General features: G+C 42.6%; 1 protein-coding gene across 1 annotated transcript in view; it reads left to right on the top strand.

The window, feature by feature from the left end:
- The window catches only part of LOC146830898 (fibrocystin-L-like), a 1,500,901-nt gene that overhangs the window by 392,144 nt on the left and 1,082,288 nt on the right, over positions 1–26,469 (top strand). Inside the window, exon 15 of the mRNA XM_085605087.1 lies at positions 6,256–6,365. Within this exon, the coding sequence (XP_085461213.1) occupies positions 6,256–6,365 (110 nt within the window). The remainder of the gene's footprint in view (positions 1–6,255; positions 6,366–26,469) is intronic.

The raw sequence follows: 26,469 nt of genomic DNA, 5'->3' as shown, positions 1-26,469 counted from the left end.
GCAGCTTCTATTTTATTAAATCAACAAGACCAACATTGAATTATATATTCCCCGATGATTCTATTTTAATTTCGTACTCTTAAACCCCAGGGTGGCACAATTTACGAATGTAATCTTTGTCACAGAGGGATTCGGTAGTCTATAGTGCAGCCATTGTTTAAATTATTTTTCATGTCCTTTTAGTCTAAACCCCTAAATGAAATACGTTTTTATGGATAGAAGCACAAATACAATTTGCAAGTTCTCAAACAATTTGTTTGTGGATGGGCATGTTTATTGGATAAAGATATCATTAAAAATGTTGATTGGAAAATGCAGATCACATATCTATGGTAAAATGCAGATCACAAATTCACATTAAGATGCAGGTCACAAATCCACGCTAAAATGCAGACTGCATATCCCCATTTTTAGGTGCAGCATTAATTGCATAACATTGCCTGAGGCATGCATCACAGTAACAAACACTGGTACACCCAAAGTAAAGTCTGGAGGCCATGGAATAGGGCGTTACCAATATACAGATGTAAGATTACATGGGATTGGACACAAGTTCTGAAATCACTTTTTGGGAGAATTTGTTTCAGTTTCTTTAAAAGAGAGCGCTGGTTTACAGATGGTGTTTGTGTTTTGGGTAATGTGTTACTTGAAATGAAGTTGATATCCACTCTGAATCCAAATGCATTGAAATATAGTGGATTTGGGTTTGAAGCTGTGTAGGAAATTAGGATCTGCTTCTTATGGTTACCCCCATGTTTTGCTTGATGTGATGCTGTTTTTGACTAGTCTGACTGGGATCCTGCTAATCAGGAGCGCAGTCTATCTAGTTTTGCCCTACACTGTTATGTTATGTTCTTAGGTACACTCCAGATTGGATACTGGGGTACCCTTGTCAGTCCCTAGTATATGGTACCCAGGTACCCAGGGCGTAGGAACCCCATTGGTCTCCCATGGGCTGAAGCATGTATTATGCCACCCATGAGAGACCACGCATAATGGAACTGCAGGCCTGCCATTGCAGCCTGTGTAAGTTGGTGCATGCACTACTTGCGAAAGATAGAGGTTTACTATATCTTAGGGTCACTGCACTTAAAACCTATAACTCATCCCTATAGCAGGCCTTTACAATCCTCAAGGCAGGGTGCTTAGTTCTAAGTGAAAGGGTGCCCCTGCATGAGCAGGATACCCCTGCAGCCTATGGAGTCCATTCTCCCGGGTTGTCAGTGAAGCAGCCACATACTATATAGAGGGGCATTGTTGGACCGCACAATGATCATCTCGAAAATGGTTGCAACGAATCCTATCATGTTTGGCATCAAACATGTTGGAATCATACCCCCACACTATAAATGGTATGGGAGGTATGATTCCAAGCACTGGGAGAGCCCTCCTTTAGGCTCTCAGTGTTCCCGGTAACAGCCTTCTAGTCCCAGACAGCACAAAATGGTTGCTGCCGACCAGAGACACATATCTGCACTCTTGCTGCTGAGCCAAGCTCCAGCAGAGGAAGGAAGAACAATAAGCATCCTTTCACAGGGAGGTGTTACCACCTCCTAGACAGGATTTAGTGTATTAGGGCTGGGTGGGTGCTCTTGCCAGCGCCTGAAAGTCTGCATGAGGGGCAGATTTGGTGTCCCCATGCACAGTCCAGTTCAAACCAGTCCTGGGAGCCATTGGCATCTGCTCTGGCTCGAAACTGGACAAAGGCCATGGGAGTAAACTCACCCCTGTCGAGATCCTCACCTGGGAGGGTCTCCCGAATCTTCCCAACCCTTTCCTTAGAGTACTTAAGGGCTTACCTGGGTGTAGGTCCATAGATTCGTTGTGGGATAAGATTCAGAACTGAAACCATTGCACTTCTACCGTCTTGGCACTCTGGACTTCGCCGGACTTAGTTTGGGCCTGACTTTATTTCCCTTTCAGTCTGCTGCATTGTCTGTGCCTGTGCATCATACAGGAACCTTCCAAGGCCTGTGAAGCATCAAGGACATCTGAAGTAGTCACTCCCCTACATTCGTAGGCACCTAAACACTGCTGACCGATCTGCTGATCCTGAGCTTCTGAGGACTCCAAAGGGTTCAAAAACACAGGTGTTGGTTATCTATGGCTCCCGACGCCTGAGCTGCCCTCACACCAAGTTTGAGTTCAGAATCCCGCATGGGGGCTGCCTTAACTGAACCCCTGTGCACTGCGTACTTTTGCAAGTGCATATGCTTGTTGGCGACTCTGCCACAAGTGGGCTCCAAGTAGCCCCAACCTCCAGCAACTTCGTGCACCAATATCTTCAGCCACATCACCTCGTGGGCACCGTGGCCTGCTCCTTTTGACGAGCTGCTCGAGGTTCTCTCGTGACTCCTGTGTCTCCGGCCTGTCGGTCCAATTGAGGGTCATCTTTGTTTTCCTTGGGCTTCCCTGATTGCTCAGGGCCTGCCCTGACTCCCCTGCTTGGGGTGAGTCTCTTGGACTTTGCTGGTCCAAACCGTGCTTCTTCTTGACTTCCAGGGTGGGTTGCATTTGCCAAGACTTGTTGGTGCTCCAGCTGGACACCGACCCCTCAGCTCTCGACATCCTCCACGGGACAGCTCGTATCCGGGTTCTAGTCTTCCTCAGCCTTGCCTGGTCCCCGCAGCTGCAGAGTCAAGGTCACCGTTAACTATCCTGAAGCACCCGAAAGCAGAGGGCATTCGTCTTCCAAGTCTCCAATCACTCCCGAGAGACATAGACACTGTACCCTCTGCTTTCAAGTACTCCTCTTCAAGAATCCACATTTGTATTCCCACAGACAATTTCACCTCTTCCAGCAGCAGCACTTTCCTGAAGTCCTCCATTGTGTTCAACAGCGGCTTCCGACACCACTTCACACCTATGCACCCGGCTTCCCTGGGATAGGTAACTTGGGTACTTCAGTATCCACAGGTGGGGTGGCTCTCCAACCTTCTGTCATCCACGGGGTTTCTTCATGGTCCACTGGGGAAGGGTCCCTTATCTTTAAAATTCCAACTGTGATGTGTACATAGACTTCTACTTAGCACTCGTTCGTTTTTTGTGCTATGAGTCGATCTCCATGCTGGAGATACTGTAACATACTAGTTAGTGTTATATAATAAATACATATTTTGTATTACTCGTGTGGTTCTCTTTTCATTTAATCAATACTATAAGTTCGCATTCTGGTAAAAACAAGCTGCTTTACACTCCTTCAAGACTAAGCCTGAAGGCTGCTCTCCACAGCTACCACTTGGATAGCTTTCTAAGGTTGTCTGAGACCTCTTAAATCACCATAAGGGTTGTCTGGACTGGCGCAAGGTGCCCACTTACATTAGTGGATATCATATACCAGGCCAGCTTCTCACAAGCTGACATATAATTGAGACAAGACATAAGGGTTCTTGTTTGTTGTTCTTGTCAAATAGTAGGAGTTCTGACTTGATTGGGTAGAACTAAAGGTAGGCGCTGTAAATCCAAGTCAGGCTGATGTACAAGCAGTGTTTGAGGCACTGGATATCTAAAGTAGAGGAAACATTCAAGCAGAGTTGTGTATCATCAGCATATTGGTGAATCTAGATGTGGTTATCTGTTGGGAGAGCTCCATGTGGCTCCATGTAGGGATTGAAGATGACAGGGGGCAGTCTGGATCCCTGAGGGAGACCACAGGTGATGTACCCTAGAGGTGCCCATATGAACAAACTGGTGTCATTGGTAAGAGTGAGAGAACGTATGTATAAAAATAAGTATTTTGTTTTCCCTATTTTGAACTCAGACTTACTAAACAAAATTGATCTCTTCCAATATGGTGCTATTTAAATGCATATGGGGGGTGGGGGTGGGGGGGGGGCAGGTGAACAGGCTGCAAGGTCTCCATGCGATTTGGCCGCTCACATTTATCCCTACAGCCATTCAACAGATTAGCAATTAAAATCTCACTCCCTCCGATACTACAACCTGGTGTTGCAAAAACAGAGGAGACATAAGAGAGTCCAGGTATTATTTCACGTAAAGTGCAGAGTACAACATGGGCAGGATGGTGTAGTTGAGGTAACTAGACACCTGAAGGCCTCTGCGACTAAATAATTCAATTAGTGAGAGAGCAGGCGTTTTATACCCATCATCGACAGTGAGCATTTTTGTGTGAATGATATTAGTTTACAGCTTACTCCATCAGCTAGGGATTGTATTGTGCGCTGACTGTGTCTGTGTTTCTGTATAGAGAAAGTTCAGCGATGAACTGGCATATTACGACACTTTATCTATAGTGGACAAAACATTTGAATTGTTACGCTTTACGACGGTGAACACGATTGCTTGGCTGTGCTTATCATATCAGAAAAATAACATTGAATACTATTTAAACCATGCAAAATCATAGCACGAGGGCTTCTGTTGCACTGTGCACTTAAATTAAATGAAAACACAGCACTTAGCACAATCCCTAGCTATGGTGGCCCTCTTACAGGGTTGCTCAGGGAGCATGGTACCCGTTGCTATATCCCTGGAAGTTGGTGCAGAATCTACAGGATGGACAATTTTGGTATATTATTTACTTTAGTACTATTTAGTCCAATGCACCGCAAACCTACTCTTTACACCGTTGCTGTAGTCAGTAAATGTTAATAAAGTATATTTTATGCCCATGTTAATTGGTATGCCACTTCACAAAAAATACATGTCAGAAACAGAGAGTATGGGCTGTGGCTTAAATTGTTGATGGTGATGCTCCTCAGAGAAAGGTGATGTCATATAAGTTATTAATATGGCCCGATTCCCAAAGGCAAAATGAGAGGAAAGTTTAACTTTGCGACTTTTGGCATTCACAAAGGGCATCTACTATTCATAAAGGTCCTTTTCAAATGCCAAAAGTCGTAAAGTTCAACTTTTGGTATTCACAAAGGGCATTTAGGAGTAGTAAATGACCTTTGTGAATAACAAAAGTCTTAAATTTAGACTTTCGTCTCAGTTTACCTATGTGGATTGGGACATACATGAGGCAAAGGAGACTAACAGGCACATGCATCATCATAGGGTTTTGCGATTCCTTAATAGCGATTATTAAGGAATCGCAATTAAGGAATAGCAAAACCCTATGCATGTAGGAATCGCTAAAGAAATAGCGATTCCCACAAATTCCTTAATTGCGACTAGCAAATTGCGAGTCGCAATAAAGGAATGTCTTCCCATTCATTCCTATGGGCCTCCAGGCCCATAGGAATGAATTAGAGATTGCGGGAGCAATTTGCGAATACCAGTAGGTACTCGCAAATTGCTCCCGCAATTTCGATGGTGCAAGGGTGTCAAAATGACACCCTATTGCACCCATGTATGTTCACTCTGCACAAATGTTGCATACACACATGCTCTAAGGGCATGTGTGTGGGCAACATGAAACTTATTAAAATGCAAATAAGTGCATTTTTCTGAGTTTTCGCAAATTACCATGAGGTCCAGCCTCATGGTAATTTGCTCACACTAATAGCGAAATCGCTATTTTGGAAACTGTAATGCATTGCATTTAAGGAATCTCAATTAGGGATTCCTTAAATGCAATCGCTATTTAAGAAATCACAATAATTTGCGATTTCTTAAATTGCGAGTGGCAAGTTGTTTCATGCATCGCAAAAGCTATTTTTGCGATCGCAAACGGCCGATATTTGCGATTCGCGCCGTTTGCGATCGCAAATAGCTTTGATGCATGTGCCTGGTAGATTACTGCCCCGCCGCCCTCAGTTTCAATGTTACCTGAACAAATCATTTCGTTCTGTGAGTTAATTCTCTTTTTGCTTATTTGATTAGCGCCTTTGTTCCTAAAGATTTATATGGAAGAACATACTTGATTCCATAGAAGGCGTGCTTAAATATTAATGATGTTAATGTATACTTGAACTTTTGTTATGGTTGCTGACATAGGTCAAGGTGCAACGATATTTTACCAATTCATTCCAGAGAGACATTTTTAGATGGGCCTTTCGTTGCAGATACATCAAGCACGAACGATGCTATGTCACTAGCAATGCCAAGGCTTCATAAATGTTAATTTTCTCTCTAATAACTGAAACCTTCCTGATTGTTTGATATAATATTCATTTTGGTTTCATACAACCCCAGCCCTCTCCGCCTTATGCCCACTACCTCTTTCGTGGTAACGCACACGCATTGTGGATGACACGTCTCATTTTGCACTGTAAATATGTTAGAAACAGAGATATTGATGATTTTACTTTAATATAAACCAACGTTATTTTTTTTTTTTTCCGTTGAAAGGCCATGATTGCCACAGGAGGCTTTTCGTATTGGTACTGGTACTGGCACTCGTACTGGAACTACTATGACACGCAAAGATCTCCGGTTTTCCAACTTCAAAAAGGAAAAGAGTAAGTTGTGTTTTATTTTTATCGTATTCATTTGCAGCCATTTCTACCGATGAGCCTCACCCGTGCACTTTGCAATCGGAAGACAATATAAAAGAGTAACACAGAGTTTTCAAGTAATAATACACAATGACGCAAAACAATAAAAAAATGTGTTTGGGAAAATAAGTTAGGATAGAATTGGTATTTTGGATTTGCATAGTCACATTTTCAATTAAGGACAACATATACAAGTTTCGAGATGCTGTATGGTATGAAGGGACAGGAGGTCTGGAGTTTTATATAGCGCGAACTTGACCCGAATCGGGTATCAGAGCGCTTTACATAGCACCTGTAGCGTTACATTAGGACACATTCATGTTTGTTAGGCACGGGGAGATGAAGTGATCTGCCTACAATCACAGGATGCTCCGGGTCATTGCCGAGACTCGAACCCAGGTCCCCAGATTCGAGGTCGACCGCCACAGCCGTTAGGCGAATTCCTCTCCCCAAATGGACAAGTTCCAACTCGCAGACTCGATAAAACTTGCTGGACATGTTATTTCTGATGGGAATTTTTGCTACAGAAATGAATAGTCTTTACAATACCTTTTGTGTGTCTGTTCTTTATCCGTTCATCTATGGTTTCAGATATTTTATATATATATATACTGTAAATGCATGCATTTCGATTTTTACCTTGTTAGGTCTGAATATTTGAAGCACAGAAAAGCACTCTATACGAACCTTGTATCTGTGTATGTTTGAAACCATTATTACAAAAGATTTATTTGAGAGTTACCCTAAACAAATCGATGATACAATGAGCTTATGAAATTGTGATTGATCTTTTTATCAATGGAAATATTAGCATAAATATCTTGAAATTAATATTTGTAAAGTTATTGTTTTTGATTGAGGGTTTGCTATATTAAAAAAATATAATAAAATCTGACTTCATAATTCTTTTATAAAAAAATATTTTGTTGAAAAAATATGTAAAATCTCTCTTTGGAGATTTTGTTTTATCAAACAATCTACAAATTGATTCTTTTTGTTGAGTTATATCCTCAAAACATTGTTTGCTGAACTAAACCTTATGTAAGGGCCAGGGCTTTAGGCCCGCATGCAGCAGGAATTAAGACCAAGACACATTGTCAAACGGTCTGGAACTGGCCCCAGGGCACGTGCACCCAGCTCCTTTTATTAGCAGGGTCACCTGACTGGTGACACTTGTGGTGGATGGCTGTGGGGTGAGTGTAGAAGCCAGCCCTCAAGAAGTGGTTGGTGGAAACACAGACTATAGACTAGCCCGCCACTATATCCCTCCCAAACTTTATTAAAAATGGCCAACGAGTCCAACCTGTGGTAGAGAACAAAATAACAAAACTAAAACTCCACTGAGTCTTTTCAGGTTGCTTGCAGGTCGATGATGCTGGATAGGTGCAGCTGGGAGCACCCGGCATCACAGCGCAACTCCGTAGTTTCACCAGTCTACTCTGGGCATGAATGCCGGTGTGGATGAAGTCCAGGTTTCTTAAACGCCTGCCCATGTTGCTACAGTTCACCTGGTCACTGTGGGTACTGTCCCATCTGAACTCACTGTGTGAAAGTCTATTTACAAAGTCCATTTGATGGTGCATCTGGGGCAATGGTGGAGTCTGCTGCTGATATTTCTTCAAAGGTGCCCAGGATCCATGGATAGCAAGCCTGCAAAGTCAGATGATGTCACTGCGCAGGTTGGAGAGTCTTTCTTGGATGCCGCAGTGCTTCCCGGGGTCTGTTGGTGTAGAAACTTCAGTCGTCCCTCTTTTACGAGGATTCCCATCTCATTCAATTTCTTGAGGCCCTTTTCACCAGGCTTCCTCGGGACTGTGTGGACTGCACAGTATCCATCCCATGCTACAAAGTAGGGCCATAGAGGAATGGCCAACAGCACTAGCACCAAGTCACTCACTCTGCCTCAAGGGTGGTTGTTTCAGGGTCTGTTCACTCCTACACATCCGGACCCTAGTGCACCAGCATCTACTGGAAAGTCTTTGGGTCACCCAGTCTCCATACATGCTTTCCGTGCTTCCTGATACCTGTTGTGGAGCGGCTTCAGACACATCTCTCCTGACGGTATTTCCCTCTCACAGGAATCCCTTGAGGCCCTTACCCCTGGATTGCCATGGGACTGCGGGGGCTGTGAGGCAGCCGCGGCCCGTGGAGGGAGTTCCGTGGGGCGGTAAGGCGGGGCGGGGGAGGGGCAGGGTGGGGGGTTCTAAAAACCGGAATATGGATAATTACAGGTAAGTAAACAATTAAATAAATAAAACGAATTTCGTATCGCGCGCTGCATCGCATTTTGCGATGCAGCGCGCGCTACGAAATTCGTCACATTCATTAGTCCCCCCTGGCAGCTTTCCTCACATCGTGGGCCTCTTCCTGTAAGCACTGAAGATGCCAGACACTCCTTTTCTCCATGGCAGCATACTCCTACCTGTGCTATGCCGGGAGTACTCGTAAGGTGATGTCAGTCACTTCAGGCACAGGCCATCACAGCTTTAAGGATGCTGCAGGGCCCACGCTACTCTTCACCAGGCTGAAGCAGTCATTCTGTATTTTCTGGCTGCCGAACATGACAGCCCAAGCATCCATTGGCGCTCCTGGTATTTACTATAGGCTAGCTGTACAAGCATGGGCCTACCTGCCGTGTGGATGAGCTGAGCTATACTCACTACAGCTGCCGGGCCATATCTCCCCTTTCCTCGCAGATGACAGGCAGTGAACCTGCTTGGCATCATCGCAGGTTAGGGGCAATTCAAATACGGGGCCCCCGGCAGCACTTTTCTTGAGGCAACCTGCTTTTCGCTCGGGCAGCCTCATCTTCATAGTGAAAGTCACACAGATGATAGATGGAATGCAGAGCAAATCAATCATTCAACTCCAGTCAATACATCTGGGTTAAATCCATCATTCTTTTGCTCACCATGCCAATGAATTTAAACTAATCTGGCTGATGAGGGGTGAAATTCAGAAACCGGTCCTAGGATGTTCGTTTCTGGTCCAGGGACGGCCTGGCTTGGCAGTTCGGGCTGGACTATTCCCATGAGGCACAGGGTCAAGACTGATTTGCATATAGCTGGGTCTAAAATGGGGTGGCATGGTGAGCAAACAATGGTTTTAACCAGATCTCTTGACTGAGGGTAAATGTTTTGATTTGTTCTGCATTCCGTCCATCATTTGTGTCTTTTGCTGCCATCCTCATAGTGACCATTAGTGTGCTTACATGTTTGTGCTTGGACGCCGGCTTTGTGAGGCCACGCATGGCAGGCAGGTGTGGCACCGCACTTGGGCAGTGGCTGTCAAAGGCAGGGCTGTGATGAGGGCTACTGGCATTCTCCTACTGGGTGGCGGGTTTTACCATTCAGTAGGGGCCAGTCTGTATCCTTCAACTCAATAGCGCAGTCTGCCCACACTCGACCATAACTCATCTCGAGCTATGGTGCCATATGTCAGAGCACTCTTTTAGGAACTCTCACTGTGTGTCTGCCCTGCTGTGGCTGTACCACCTTTACCTACCGGTGCTTTTTGTACCGGGTGGCCTGATGCACCTGCAAACCTCTCAGAGCAGCCCCCTATTCTTCTCCTCCTCTGACGGACCACTTCCTGCAAGTTCGATCATTACTGTGGCTGTGGGGCATCATCTTGCGGGTGCTACCATCCTCGCTTCTCGGGTGCAGCTTGTTGGCATGGGTGCCTCCGATGTAGACTTACATTACCCCTATGCCAAGCTTCAGGGCTGCTGCACACGAGGGTCTAACCCGCTCATTGCCATTGTAACGGCTTGGGACTTAGGCCCACATGCAGTGGTTGGTGGAAACATAGATTATAGAAACACTAGACATGACCAGCCTGTCACACCTTAAAATCAAATAATATGTTTGAAGATTTACTGAAAAAAGGGAGATTTTAACTTGCAAACTTGAGAAAATGATTTTAAATATCACAATTTCTTGAATTTTTAATAAATGAATTTTGCCAACTTCTGTCAGGAGAATTAAATGTCAAACATCCACATTTAATGCAAAAACCTTACAACAGAATTAACATTTTCAATCAACTATACATTGAGGGGCTGATTTAACTTTGGTGGGCGGGTTACTGCATCACATATGTGATGGATATCTCCTGCCATACTACAAGTGTACTATAGCCTATGACAATTGTAATATGGAGATGGGATATCTACCACATTTGAGAAGGAGTAACCGGTATGTCAAAGTCTAAATCAGTCCCTGTGGGCCTGATTTATGGGAAACTGGCATAGGGCAGTGAACCGGTATGTCAAAGTCTAAATCAGTCCCCGCGGGCCTGATTTATGGGAAACTGGCATAGGGCAGTGCCACAAGTATTCTTGCTGCGCTGCCCTACACCAATGTGAAAGAGCAGGAATGCACCATATTTATGAAGTACGGTCCATTCATGTCCTTTCTCCCTACTCTGGTTCACAATTTCCTGCCTAACGCCAATGCAGGCACCCTTGCACTATGGGTCAAGGGTGATAGCGTTGCATGTGGGATTGTTTTTGTGCATGAAGAGACACTTTACTGCACAAAATCAATCCAGAGAGGTGTTTTCCTCTCTCCATGTGTGATGCATGGAAAGAGGAAAAAACGAGGAGAAATAAAAGTACGTCTCCTCATTACGCCTGCTGTAGGGAGGTGTAAGGTTTTGGCACTGCCCCAGGTTTACATGATTAAGGCAATCTGAGGCAGTGTCAAAATCGATGGGTATTACGTGGGAAAACCCACTGCAACCAGGGCCGGTTTTAGTGCTGGGGGCACTCAGTGCAACAACGTTTTTGCCCCCCCATGACCTCTTATCTCAGATTCCCTTACTGCCACCCAGCAAAAGTGCACCTCATCTCTCCATAGCCCTTCTCTTACATACATTTAATTTGTTTTAAATCCCTGCTAAAGGCTGGCTTCACTAATCCATACAGCTATCAACATAACAGTCTGATCTGTTCTTTGCAGCACGCATATTAATCCTCTGCACTACTTTATGGAAAGTGGAAACTGCCACCAGTCAGAACTCTGGACTCTCTTTCTAGGAGGAACATTAATCACAAGAGTTATCTTGACTTTTTTATTACTGCATAAAAGCTGGGTGCACAAGGAACTCTGCAGCAGGTGTTTTTAAATCTTAAGTTATTGCTAACACAGCTCCGCGCCCTGAGGATAGTGTCCCTCTCCAGGTCGGCGCCCACGGCAGACTCACCAGTCGTATTGCCCTAAAGGCAGGCCCTGATCGCAACGCTCATGGAATGCCTCCCTGTTGCAGAGTAATGGCAACGCTGTCACTTGCGCTGCCTTGCATTACTCCATATCAATGAAGCCATATAAAGCCACGCAGAGTGGCTGTGCATGGCCCTATAGATATGGCTGAGAGGTTTGCGCCACTGCAGCATTTGAAAAAATGATGCTGCAGCAGCACAAGCCTCTCAAAAATAAGCCCCTACGTTTTCAAAAACCTCCTAACTATAGAAATGTGTTTTTTAAAATGTTTTCTCCAGCCCCACAACCCCCTATATCCCACTGCTACTCTTATTACCTCACACATAGTGCTTTCCATAATATCAGTGACATCACATAAATCATCATATAAAATACTATGGTGCCGATTATGATGTCAGTCGGAAAGCTTTCTGACCAGCATCTGCGGTATCAATTCCGACCACCTAATAACAATGTAGGTGGATGGAATTTAAACCTCCGATCATTTGGGCTGGATTTCGACAGGCTCAATGAGCCTGCCGGCCAGTCGGAGGCCCCAACGTAATCCCTCAGGACGACATTTCCGCCATCGGGATTATGATGTTGGTTTCCGACAAGCTTTCCATGTTGGGCTTTCTGACATGGAAAGCCTGTCCGAAATCAACTTTGAGGCCCCTAGCAGGGCTCCCATTCCTCCACGGCTTTTGATTGGGAACCTAAGGGGCACCCATGGTGCCCCTCTGTTAATCCCTGTACCATGTGGCAGGCACCTTGATGTGCCTGCCACGCGGTGCAGGGATCAACAATCTCCCATTTCTAAGTGAGAGCTTGTGCTACAGCCAGTTTACGGATGCAGAATGAGCTCCCATAGATAAATGGCAGTATGTGAGCGCTTCATGTGCGGTCGCATTGTAATGGATTGTAATGGCGATGTCGGGACCACCGACTGGAGGTCGGTCGGTCTCGAGACCGCGGGATATCGGGGTTTGTGAGTCTGTCCGACATCATAATCAGGCCCTATATGTTTCCTAATCTATGCTTCATCGTTTCTGTACAACCAAGAGTTGGCTGACATCTTTAGAGAATTCTTGAGTTTAGGATTTTAGTGTAACACATCAAGGGTCTGAATACTGGTCTGAAACGGCCTAGTACGTTGGCTGGTTTGATGAACAGTATGCTGTCAATTGTTGCTATGAAAGACGACACACCTCACAAAAAGAAGGGAAATGCAAGAACTCAGAAGCAGTTGCTACAATTTCCTACAAGATACCAGAGTCATTCACTACATACAAGACAGTGAAAAAACATAAGATAGTACTTTAAGCCCGCATAATTTGAAGGAATCTCATGATTTTGGACACATGTGTGTCCTACAAAAATGGAGCTCCAGTCCTCAAAGCGAAAGCCTACCATCTTATCTAACATATGGTGTAATTAGACTATCTAGTTTTAGGTTTAAAACCACAATAACTGATAACCCCACCAAAAGGAAAATAGCCATCACCGGTGTAAACATATAAACACTGAAAATACACCTATGCAACCACAAGCTAAGTGCCATTCATAGAAAGGAAAAGATGAGCGAAACAGTCATTTTTATTTCTTCCTGAAGGGGCCAACACAATGTAACTTTGTTATACAAGGTAGCATCAAGAAAGAATGGGCTAACATAATTCTGCCTGAGTTTTGTTGTTCAGGGATGTCACTAAAACATTGTCTCTTCTTCCTTCTGCTTTTTTCAGTTTTGTGGTCTTTGGTCTAAAGATGTAGTGTTTAGAAGCATGTTTTAGGTCTTATTTAGTTATTTAGTTCTTTTATAAACTGTAGAGAATCTGGAAATATCAACATCAGATTTGAAATGTTGGCTACATTTAATTTCACTAATAGGTAAAATGGCTGGTTTCATAAGAATCTTTCCTAATATGTACGATCACATTTACTCACAGACAGAGAATGGGTGAAATCCTTTGATACATCAGCCCCCTTTTCTAGTGAGTCAGTACTGATTGTAAGTGAATTGCCAAACACCCCGGTCTTTAAACATTCAATGCAAGATGTAGTGAAAAGAATGTTGTCACCGATCATCTGAGATAGTGGTGAAAACATGACACCAGGCGTTTGGTAAACATGGAACGCAGTGTCACTTGGCATGTTGCGGAAAAAAGTTCTTTCCAATTTCAATAAAGATTGAAGTGATATTGTTTGTATTTGCAGTAATTCAGCTACACATATGAAAATGTTGTATGATGATCCGTCAAAATCAATACCTGAGCCGAAGTGCTTCCCTGTAAGAGATCCTTGTCACTTGCTAGATGGTATGCTGAAAGCATCTTTACAATCTTCAGAGTTAATGAAGAATGCTATTAACTTTGTAGTCTATTCTGGTGCAGTAAAAATTTCTTTGAACCTCATATACCCTGTGCATACGCTACCTATACACATGCACTATCAGTGCAGAAAGCAAGTAATAATTACAATTAAATTAAAATTCCATAAACACCGGCAAAACACTGTTTCTGTTGTTTTTAAAGGCAAGAAAATGTGTAACCACTGATAACCACTGTTTTTTAAGGTATTGAAAAAACTGGAGAAAAAACCCACCAGAATTTACCAAAAATACAAACTGAAAAAAGGATAGCCTAGGTATAATGTAGGGTGGTGACTACTCTATGGAGATAAATCCTGAAAAAGACAGTAGTGTTAATGAAAAACTATTCACTGGGAAAGCAACCCCATTCACAATAACCTACATTATGCATACGATTTGGCATTAGAAGCATGGTGGCTGTATATACCAGATTATTCAATCTTCTATGCTCCACACAAAATATGGAGTACAATGGGCTGTTTGCTCATACAGACATCAATTATGATGGATTGCCATGACTTTACTCCCACACTTGAGGAACAACACCCTTGGCAATGGGAAACAACATCTTCAACAAGGATTTTGATAGGAGATTCAATAACACAATGCTGAATGAGCCCCAGTTGAGTCACAGGTTCAAAGGAGTTACTTCAGTACACTTCATGGAAATAAATGACATGGGAGAAGAAAATATACCATTTCTTTGTAACGTTGTCAATGCACTGCTAAATGATGTCTTTATAATGGAAGCATCTGACAAAAAAAAGAGAGAAATAGGCAAATGCAGTTTAGTAAAATTGAAAATTGGAACTGCAGTATAAATGAGCCTGGGACGTATGGAAAAGAATAAAATAGGAAGATATTGAACAGAGCAGATGGTGACTAATGTCTTGTATATTGAGCAATAGTACTGCAAAGAAAGTCACAGATCAGATACATTATTGGCAGTACAACTAAAGCAGAAAAGCCTTCAAGGTCATACCGATAGACCAACAAGCACCTCTCCAAATGAGAACTCAGAACAATTGCAGAAGGTTTGAAACTTTTTATGAGGAGAAATGTAAAAGTAGATGACTCTCTGTTAAATGAAGGTGGGAAATCATTACAAACACTGCAGCTGGCAATAGTCCCAACGAGCTAGTGTGAACCACAGATGCACCTTTCACAAAAGTGACCTAAAATGGTTCAATAGATATTGCACTATTGAATAGCAAAAATTAGATGGTTTTAAAAATATCAAAGCTTTTTTACTTTTTTTTTAAGCTTAAGAACATAAATGCAATATTGACCTCAAACAAGGCGATACCTGTAACTTGTATGCATTAGACTGTATCAATGATGTAGAAACATTTCATAGACCTTACCAAAGTCATGCATTTTGCACCTTCTTACTACTAAATATTGAATATACGGAACTAACTAACTAAATAGTGAATTCGTTAGAAGATATTTCCATTGTTTAAGATACAGACCGATTATGTTGGGTTCCTTCTTACAGCGCAGCCTTCACACAGGAAAAACACTAGTGAAGTTGCAGTGATGGCTTTCGATGAAGAAATAGCATTGGACCTTATTGATTTACAATACATTAGTGATCTGTTGCTCAAGGTGGGGTTCACCTCAGATTAACACACTTTTTGCCAAAACTATACACACACCCCCAACTTGTGGAATAAAGACCTATGCAGTGAATTTAAAATCAGTTAAGTTAGAAAAAATGTTTTTGCTATATATTTGAGCCAATGGTCAAGCATGCCTGCACCAACAAGAGTCTATAGGAGGTGGAGATAATAGGCACCTATTTAAAGGGTTTAAAGATCTTTATGAAGATGCGCTCAAAAATGTACCAAAGGCACATCCAGTCCATAGGCCAAGAGGATAGACCAGAGCTTTGACCTATTGACAAGGTCAAAGGCGGAGGACAAATCCATAAAGGCCAAATAGACTGGAGAGGCCTGCGCGATGGTGTATTTTCCAATGATCAGATTGAGATTTAAACACTGTTCATTGGTGCCAACCTTACTGCGGAAACCTAGCTGACAGACCTCCAAAATGCCAAGTTCCTCTGACCACTCTAAAATCGTATTATATAAAACTCTGCCCACTATTTTAAAAGTGTTATCGATCAGAGAGATAGGCCTATAATTATTAGGTTGAGACCGGTCCCCGTCTCCCATCTACCTCCAAGCAGCTCTGATTGGCGATACCACTCTGGCACTTCTGACATACTTGCTGGTTGCAGTTGGGAAGGCTTACAACAGTGTCCTGGCAGTAGTTTTTATGCAACTCTGCGGAAATCCGTGTAGTGCAACACCGTGATCTATGCCCACCACCCCATATGTCATGCTTTATCCTGCTCACCTTTGTATCACTTATCGAGGCAGGGACTGTGTCTTCACTTCTCCACAAATGGCCACCGAATTTATACAACAGAATATTGCGCGTACACCACCGTCAGATAGACAATCGCCAAGGTATGGTTCGTCCACTGGCAGAGCCTAACTGATCATCTAAGGGGAAGTCTCCCTCTGCTGGCTGTATGTACCTGGCTTTGTACACTCCTCCTCATCATTTCTGACTGGAACTGTGGCAGACGCTGCCGCGGAGGGACCACACAGTATGGTACAATCTAAACTGCTCCTTCTTATGACTACTTGGTCTTCTCAGGCATCTGTTTAATCGCACATCCTATAATATTTCAATAGTGGGTACTCCATCTGAAGCCATGATCACCCCTCCTGGTTCCCTCAAGGGGAATCTGACTGGCTCCCTGAATGACCCCCTACAAGATAACCCTCAATCCTATCCAATGGTTATCTTCTGTTCTATCTCCTTTGCTTGTACTCGTCTCTCATCACCCCTTTGGTGGCTCTATGCCTTTCTACCACTACACCTCCTCTTGGTGTATTTGGTATACTTCTCTAGTTTAATTTCTATACTCTATCTCCTTCCTACTATACCCCTTTCTTCACTTGGACCACATCCTAACAGCTTTGCATCGGTTGTATAACTTCACTGCAGCCTTGGCAATATTCCTACTGTTTCTATTGTTTGACTTGTACTCTATGTCTTCTCGGGTATTGGTTAAGTGGGTGGGTAATGTGTTCCTGGCAGGTTTGGGCTGCCAGTGTGGGTAGGAGAAGGGTGGGAAAACATTGTTATTAGAAGTTATGCACCCATCTCGTTGTAAGGAGATTGTCTTAAATGCTGCCTTCATGTCTGTGCCTACAGATATGGAGCTAACATTGTGTCATATTTATATGGACAGCATTGATGATGAGTAATCAATTGATGCAAAACAGCGTAACATGTGGTAAATATAATTGCTTAAATGGATTGTGGGAGGACTGGCAAACCCCCATGATTTGCTTAGATGCAATAATCAAATATGATGGATACCACATGCACATCTTTTGCACCCAGATGGGCCTCACACATGCAATTCTCTACCACTCTACCTAGGCCTCATACTCGAGAGACACAGTGACATTGATTCGCAAAGGAACACATTTTGCTCTGCAGGGATTCATAACCGACCTTCAGGGGGATACGGCATCATGTTGGGTAGGCTAGCCCATACGTCCATCACCAAAGCCAATTGCTATGGACCAAACACGGATGATGCTCCCTTTTTTGATAGGCTATGGGGCAAGATAGTACATACTGGATGTACACATATATTATGGGGGAACTTCAACTGCACTTTGAACGTCTGCGGGACAGATCTCATGCCCTACTCATGCATCGCACTTCAGTCGCAAGTCATATATGCAACATGATGGAGGAACATTCGCTGCTGGACACTTGGTGAACCTGCCAGCCAACGACACGGGAGGGCAAGCACTTCTCGGGGTACACAACAGCTTTTCTAGACTAGACAAATGGGTAATTTCCATTGGACTCGGCTCATTGGTTAACAAGGTCATCAACTTGGTGGGCACACACTCTGACCATTCCCCGGTTCTTCTGGAACTGCGTCCCCTGGCCACCACATCACAATATATCACATGGAAATTGTCCCTTCTGCTTCTGTTACACACAACATTCTGTGAGGAACTAAGGCAGCAAACTGTAGATATTTTCAGCAGAAACAAGGACTCTGTCCCGGATATAGGAACAGTTTGGGAAGCATTTAAGGTGACCATGCGGGGGTGTGCATTGCCAAGAGTAAGGAGGTCCTGTGCTCTATTAGAGAAGACCTGCACAAGTCGGAGAGAGAGATCAAATCACTGGAAAACATTCTGGACACCTCTGACAAATCAGAAATATCCAGTAAAATCAGAGTAGCACTGACAGATTATCAGGAACTAGATGAATGTAAAAGCTTACATCGCAGCAGATATGCCAGGGCCAGGGAATATGGTGAGGGAGTAAGCCCTGGACACACACTGGCTGTAATGACCCATAAGTCCTGCTTCACTAATGGCATCTTTGAAATTTGCACTCAGGATGGCTCCCTGGTCCGAGAAACCCTGGAGATTGCTCATGTCTTCTCAGCTTTTTATGAGACCTTGTACACCTCACGTCGGACACAGGAAATTGACATAGGCTCCTTGATGATGTTGCACTGGGTTGGCTAAGTGATGGACAGAGAGAAATCCTAGCGACAGATATAGAAATAGACAATTTTAGAGAAGCAATAAAGCACCAGGCTGTCGAAGTAAACGGGGACTCCTTCTTGCCCCCTCAGCCATAGAGATCTGCCACAGTAGAGCACCATGGGGTGGGAGTGGGTGGTGTGGTATATGGGGGTAAATGATACAAGTAATATGCACTAATGTATATCATAGATGCTGTTCGGTGACCAACCCATTTTGCAAATGTGGCTTAGAGCAATGACTCACTGAATATTGTTTAATCACATATCACCTTCTCAATGTCACATTACTCACAAACTGTCACCTATGTGTTCATAGTATCCTCATAGAAGGGCAGGCAAGCGGTGAATTCTGCTAATTGTACAAGATATTATGATGTTGCAACTCTATATTTGTATTGTTGATTTCTTGTTAGTGACTGTCCAGGACATGTTTGTCTTAAAAACTAATAAATACATTTATATATTAAAAAAAACAATCTCACATAGACTAGGATAACAAATTAATCGGATCACATAGCTTTTCCTCAATGTAATTGCAGCCAAGATATAGTGAAGAGAATAGTCCCAATATTTATACCAACATTTTTCTTTGTCTGCCCTGGCACAGGGCTCGGGGAAACCATCCTGAACTGGTCTGGGGAGTTTTGGAGCACTTTGTTGTCAGGTCGGGGCTCGCCATCAGACACACCACAGGGGGGCGGAGCCAGCATTCACATAGGCAGGCACATACCTATTCACTAATCCAAATGCGGATGTCCCATTCAGCCTAGCGCTGACTCACCCTGCCCCTCTTGGAGCCACACCCACCTCACCAGCCCCTGTCACTCCAAAGCCAGACATGCAATCCACATCAGGCATGCAGACACATAGCACACAGAAAGGCCAACTTCTAAAAGTGGCATTTCTAAAATAGTTATAATAAATCTGCGCACACCATTGCGTAGCATTTATTATCACTATGCCAAATATACCAAACTTGACCAAACTGCTCCTCTCATATCAGGAATTACCACTGAAACACTTATCTGGGAATCCTCAATGCGTTCCTATGGGAGGGCAGCCTCACAGTAGTGAGAAAGCAAAATGGCTGTTTGTCACTACCAGGACATGTCACACACTTAAGGTACATGTCCTACCTTTTACATACAATTCACCCTGTCCATAGGGCTAGCTAGGGCTTACCTTAGGGGTGACTGACATGTAGTAAAAGGGGGTCACAGACATGGCACACACTTTAGGTGCCACGTCACAGGGGCAGTAAGACTGCGTGCACAGGCCCTGCAATGGCAGAGACCTGAGACAGGTTTGCAAGGCTACTTTGGTGGGTGGCGCAATCAGCACTGCAAGCCCACCAGTAGCATTTAGTTTATCAGCCCCAGGTATATGAGATACCATTTTACAAGGGACTGACAGGTAAATTAAATATGCCAAACAGGTGTAGACCAATCTTTACCATATTTACCACAGGGAGTACACGCACTTTACACTGGACAGCAGTGCTAAAGTGTCCAGAGTCCTGAAACCACCAACACCATGTCAGAAAAAGACTATGAGGAAAGCAAAAAGTTCAGGGATGACCCTGCAAAAAGGGCCAAGTCCAACAAGGGCCATGTCATAAAAAGTTTTCCTGACATATACCAGACAAGAGACGGAGTTCCTGTTGTCCAAATTTAGGCAATCAGTAAAGATGCTCCTCGAGAAACCTGCCTAAGCCGTCCTCCAGATTTTGCCCTAGAGTAAGGGTAGAGCCATATTAATTTGGCTTTCAAGGAAGCCCATGCCTAATTCACTATGAGCGACAAAACTGGGGTTGAATAAGGGATAGCCAAAATCCCACAGAAAAATGTATTTTGAAAGGCCTGCATCCTCACTGGGAATTCATAGCCCCACACACCCGCTTAATAGGTTCCTACCACCAAATTTTTAGATTTGTATAACTGGGCCATCTCTTGTATTAGCTTATGACCTAATGTTTGGGTGAATCTGAAAATTGATTCGCAAACTACTCCCATTTTCTGTAATCTTTGGTTAATCAAACTGCCCCATGTCAAATTAGCATTAATCAAGATTCATAAATAGTTAAAATGAGAAACCTTATTGTTTGAGGTCAGTGGGCAATGTATTCAATATATATTGATGACTGTGTGTACATTCAGACTGCATATGTGTCGGATGCACACATATGCATGATATATGTTAAAGAAAACCACCTTCCCATTGCCAGAGTATGACCCATATGTGGGCAGTTTCAGTAATGGGTGTATGGTACCAATTCACTTACCTCTATTTCATCTGTGATGGGGTAGTATTCCTCAGGGTGAAGATGGTCCTGTGTAATGGGGACCTGGAGAAAGAGATCCACTATGAAATCTGCTCGGAAGAACTGGAAAGGGGTGAGTGTGCATCCCAAATCGTTCGTCTCCACCGGCTTTTTTTGCGGCAGTCCAACCATGACGGCCAGCGTGTGGGAAAGCCAACTTGTAATATGGACGGCATTGCTGCGTCTCTGTACTGTCCAAAGGGGTCTGCCTTTGCCCTTCCACAACCCTGGCAGTCGGCAGTGTACTGGCAGTGCCGGCAGTCCAGCGGGGGTCTCTGCACAGGCAACACTCCCACCTTGTAATAAGGTAGATAGCTCACCGCTGTTGGACTGTCACCACCAGGACGGCAATCCACGGATTGTCAAACAGGTTAGAATAAACAAATTTTGTTGATTCCCTTTCAGTTTTAAATTAGTCATAAAACTATTAAAACTGCTTAACAATTTCTGAAGGCCAATTGCTGTTTGTGAAATTAAAACTGCGTTGCCCGCATATAAAAAGAACTGGGCGAGAGGCGATTCTTGGAATATCATTACTACATTTGACAATGGCTGCCTCTAGAATGTTAATGTAAAAAAAGAACAGAAATTGTGTCATTATGCAGACAGGGGTCTGACCAATCTAGCTACATTTATGGCTCTTGTACGGTCACGTTTGTTGTGTATAATGGACCTTAGTGGTGGTGTCCCAGTGTAAACACCTGATGAGATTTAACAGTGGGAGGTCCCCCCCTGCAAACACCATCAAGTTCCACAACTTTCCCCTATCAACCAAGTCAAAAGCACAGGAAAGGACCACAAATGCCATGCTTGCTCAGTTGTCCCGAAACCTGGGGGAAACCATACTGGGCTTCAAAAAAGAAGGAAATTGTTTGAGCCCATGCTTCCAGCTTGCCCAGGATGACCCAACTTATTGTTTTTGCTATGAAATCCTAACAATGAGATCGGGCAGTAACAAGTGGGAGAATTCCTGTCCCCTTTCTTAAATATTGGCACTACGGTGGATTCCCTCCAGGTATCAATTGTGGCCCCCTTCACAACTGCTTCAAAGACATTCGTTAATAGTGGGCCCCAGAATTCCTGACTGCATTTTAACATGTCAATAAGAACCCCATCAGTGCTCAGGGCCTTTCCTAAGGCAGCACTCTGTATGGCCTAAGTAACTACTATTAAGTCAATGAATTCACTTAGCCAGGCATCATCGAAAAAGAGTGGATTGATTACTGGTTCTGTATGTGAATCATCCAGTTGACCATTAGGGTTTAAAATTTGAGAAAAGTTACTTTTCCTATCCTGTTCTAATACACAACACTTGATTACATTTGGAGAGACCTCTAAAAAAAATATTAATGACGTCCCAAAAAAGCCTGCTGTTATTTACGTTGGCTGCATTATCTAAATATTCCCAGGCTTTAGCCCTAATATCCCTTTTTCTATCTTCTTGAGCTTTTGGCTAGCATCTAAGTTGCGTGGGATTTCGCTAGTAGCTTTCTTTAAAGCTCTTAAAGCAGCGGTGCAATCTGAATTGAATCAGGTGTAATAAATAAATAACCATTATTTTTTGTGTGAAAATTAATTGGTACATTGTTTATACATTTTATAAATTGGTTATTTGTTTTATATATATATATACGGACTCACACACCGTGAGCAAGACCGATTGTGGTTGAAACGCGTTGGTGGTGGATGTTGGTGATCAACTGCACGTGAATAAACCCTGAAATTGTACAACCTCCTTGGTGTGCAGTGCTTCCTTCTCGAGGGAAATTGGTGAAAAAAAAAATATATATATAAATTCACTGACAAAACCATAGGTTTCAGGGGTGTTATAGTTAGCTGGACATTTCACTCGTACAAAACCATTGAAATTCCTCTGTTATAGTTAGTTCTGCTAACTATAACTCGCGCGCCCGCAATCCACTGCTGACGATGTCACATATTATATCATTCATGACATGGTCAGTGACATCACTGATGACATCTCAAATGACATCACTGATGACATCACTGATGACATCATCCAGTGAATGTGGTTTGGTTAGATATTTAAATATGTATTATATATATATATATATATATATAGCAATCTGCATTGAAGAATGAGTAGAAATATAAATATGTAGATGGAGGATTTAGTAGCAGTGGGATTGACTGGTCAAGTGATTAATTTATAGTGTCTTACTAAATATATTAGATAGTAACTAAACTAAATGATTAACTGTATCACTCTGTCAATTGTTGTGTAAACTGCTACATCAGTTGATTACTAGCTACATAAAGTATATATTAGATATTGATTAGTGAGGTAAGTATTTGAATGGGACAGTGAATGTGTGTGTGGTTGGGTGGGGGGTGTGACTGTGCAAAGATGTATGAATAGTTGATTCACTAGGTATAGGAGGTTAAGAGAGCATGTGGAAACAGTTGTTTGGCTGAGTGAGTATGTTTATGACTGTGTTGATGAGCAACTATATCTCTTAGTGATACTTGTGCAACAAAGTAGAACAAATAAAAGTCAGTTTATGTGACAGTTGTATATAAACAACTATACATAAGTCAGTGATTGTGTAAATGACTGTATGGATGACTGTATACTTGTAGTAGTGATTTTATAAGACACTAAGTACGAATTACTATCTGTATAAATAAATGCTGTAGTGTTTGTGTAAGTGTGTAGCTGACTAAATGTAAGTATGAGCCATTGTTCGCATAAGTGAGTAGGATGACTGCATAAGTGAATAGGATGTGTGCTGGTGTGTAATGTCAATATAGGTGTATAAGTATATTTGATAGTGTTCTATTGATCATTGACAGCATGTATGAGTGAATCTATAGGTAAGTGATTAGATGTGTGTAGATCTAGGAATCACTGAGTGGGTTTTTAGAAAATTGTATTGGTGTGTCAATGGATTCAAATATGGTACTCTGTATTTTACAGTGAGTGATGAAAGGTTATACTAGTGTATGGTGAGGTATATCTGTATGTCACGTGGATGATGTCATCAGTGATGTCATTTGAGATGTCATCAGTGATGTCACTGACCATGTCATGAATGATGTAATATGTGACATCATCAGCAGTGGATTGCGGGCGCGCGAGTTATAGTTAGCAGAACTAACTATAAGGGAGGAATTTCAATGGTTTTGTACGAGTGAAATGTCCAGCTAACTATAACAGCCCTGAAACCTATGTTTTTTTCAGTGAATTTCTAAGTTTTTTTAAATGCTAATTCCTAACTATAACATGTCTGAAACCTATGGTTTTTTCGCTGAATTTCAAAGGTTTTTTAAATGCTAAATCCTAACTATAACATGCCTGAAACCTATGTTTTTTTCAGTGAATTTCAAAGGTTTTTTAAATGACAATGTTTAAATGTAATAATAGTTATATTTATTTTTTTGATACTGATTTTCTACATTTTTTTAACTATTTATTTTTACATATTTTTTTTTACATTATATATTTTTAGTATGAATGGAAAAAAATCTTTCTTCTAATATTGTTTTTTTTATTTGATATATTTTTTTATGTATTTATATTATTTTCTTTTTCAAATTTTTTGGGGAGTCGTGCACCCAAAGCGTACCTTTCTCGATCACTGCACGGAACCTAGCTGCCATTTTAGGAATGTTGTGAAGGATCCGCGTAGGGTGTGCAACGGGTGCGTATTTTCGTGCGTGAACGCTATGCGACCGGTACGCGACTCCAGGCGCATAAGCGACACATGCGCATTACTTTACGCGACACTCGCGCGTTTCCGTGTGACATCATATACGTGTTCGATGTGGTCGGTGCGCGACTCCCGTGGAATTTTTAAATGTCTAAAATGATATATATATGTATTTAATATACATATTAGGGCAAGACATTATCTAAGATAATCATAAAAATAATATATTTTTACTTTTAATAAACTTATATTGCTTTTAAATGCAATTTCGTGAAGTCGCGTTGGGTGCATGCTGCCTGTGTGCACGGTGCGCGGACCCCATGTGACCTGAAAAAAAGATTTGATTGGGTCATAACATTTCCTATTGTAACTATTGAAGGACTTCACCCATTTCAATCATTCTTCTTAGACCTTCTTTGGAGGAACATCTCTCACCAGAAAATAACATTTTTTGGCTCATTTCCTTTGTGCTATTTACTGAATTCTGCACACAATGGCTTCAGGACAGCAGCCAGCACCGGATTCTGAGCATTCTTCGGATGAAGAATTTGTTCCTGAACCTGCACGCCCTCAAAGAGCTACTTCAGTGGTTTTGAAAAAAAATTCCATCCCAGAAGGCATAAAAAAGGTAAATGCCACAAACGTGACCTGCAGAATTTGCGAAAGGGTTCTTTCGAGAGGCGATCCCAACAAGAAATATTCCTGCGGTACAGCAAGTATGTACAAGCACATCAAGACTCTGCACCCCGTCAACCTGGCTCGGGAGGAGTGCAGAAGACTTTGAGATAACCCTCCACCTGCAGTGGCTAGTACTTTTGCTACATCTTCATCACCAGCACATCCGGACATACGTCCAGAATTTGGTCAACTAAAGATCCACTGTATCAAGTGCAACAAACTACTCTGCTACGGAGAGCAGTCTGTGGATCTAATCTGCACAGCACAGCACAGCACAGAGAAATCATCGCTGTTAGACTTTTTTTTCCTGAAGTTGACTGTTTTGTTCCTCCTGTTCTCTTTTTTTCTTTTGAAAAAACCCCCCAAAAATAACAAAAGCGTTCCAAAAAGTACAAAAAAAATATTTAAAAAAAAACAACAACTAACTTCTCTGGTTAAAAAAAAGAGCTATATTTGTATTTGTATGATAGTCTGTGAAAGTTTGGTTGAATGTATGCGTAGTGCATAATTGACTGAATTAATGCATTAGTAGTGTACGGTGAATGTATAAGTGCAGAACTATAAGGAAGTGCTGCAGCATGACACTGTAAGCTCTTTACCTGCAGTGTGCTGTGGTACTTCCGAAGCACAGGGATGCAACATATGTGCATAAATATGTTGCAAGTCTATGCTTCCCTCTGCACTGCTGCAGCCATGCAGCGACACAGGCACCCTTGCACCATGGTGCAAGGATATCTGTGTCATGCGGAATTTGTTTTTGTGCAGGAAGACACACCTCCCTACACAAAAACAATCAGTGAAGACATTTTTCTCCTTCAATGTATGCTGTGCAATGCAGCATATATTGAAAGAGAAAAAATGAGGAAAAATGAAAACAATTCTCCTTGTTGTGCCTTGCTACACCAATTGGAGGATGGTGCAGCATTCACACACATGTCCATCATTATGATTTCTGATAAATCTGGAGATGTGTCTTGTTCTATGAGTGTTCTGTGCAAACACCCACAGCAACACCTATAGAACTCCATTTCAACGCAAAGTGGTGTGTATGATGAGGTCTTATTTACATGGAGAAGAAAAGCTACACAGAGTGCCTTTTCCTCTCCTTGTAAATATGAAGGAGCGTCTGGCGCCATCACTATGTTACAAAAAGTGACATATTGTTGGTGCAGGATACTTCTAAATCTACCCCATAAGTGCTTAGGTATTTTCAGACTGTTACAATAAGAA

The sequence above is a fragment of the Triturus cristatus genome, chromosome 5_1 (genome assembly GCF_964204655.1).
Source record: "Triturus cristatus chromosome 5_1, aTriCri1.1, whole genome shotgun sequence".
Taxonomy (NCBI): domain Eukaryota; kingdom Metazoa; phylum Chordata; class Amphibia; order Caudata; family Salamandridae; genus Triturus; species Triturus cristatus.
Note: the sequence above shows the minus strand (reverse complement) of the source record. Positions and strands in the feature narration are given on the sequence as shown.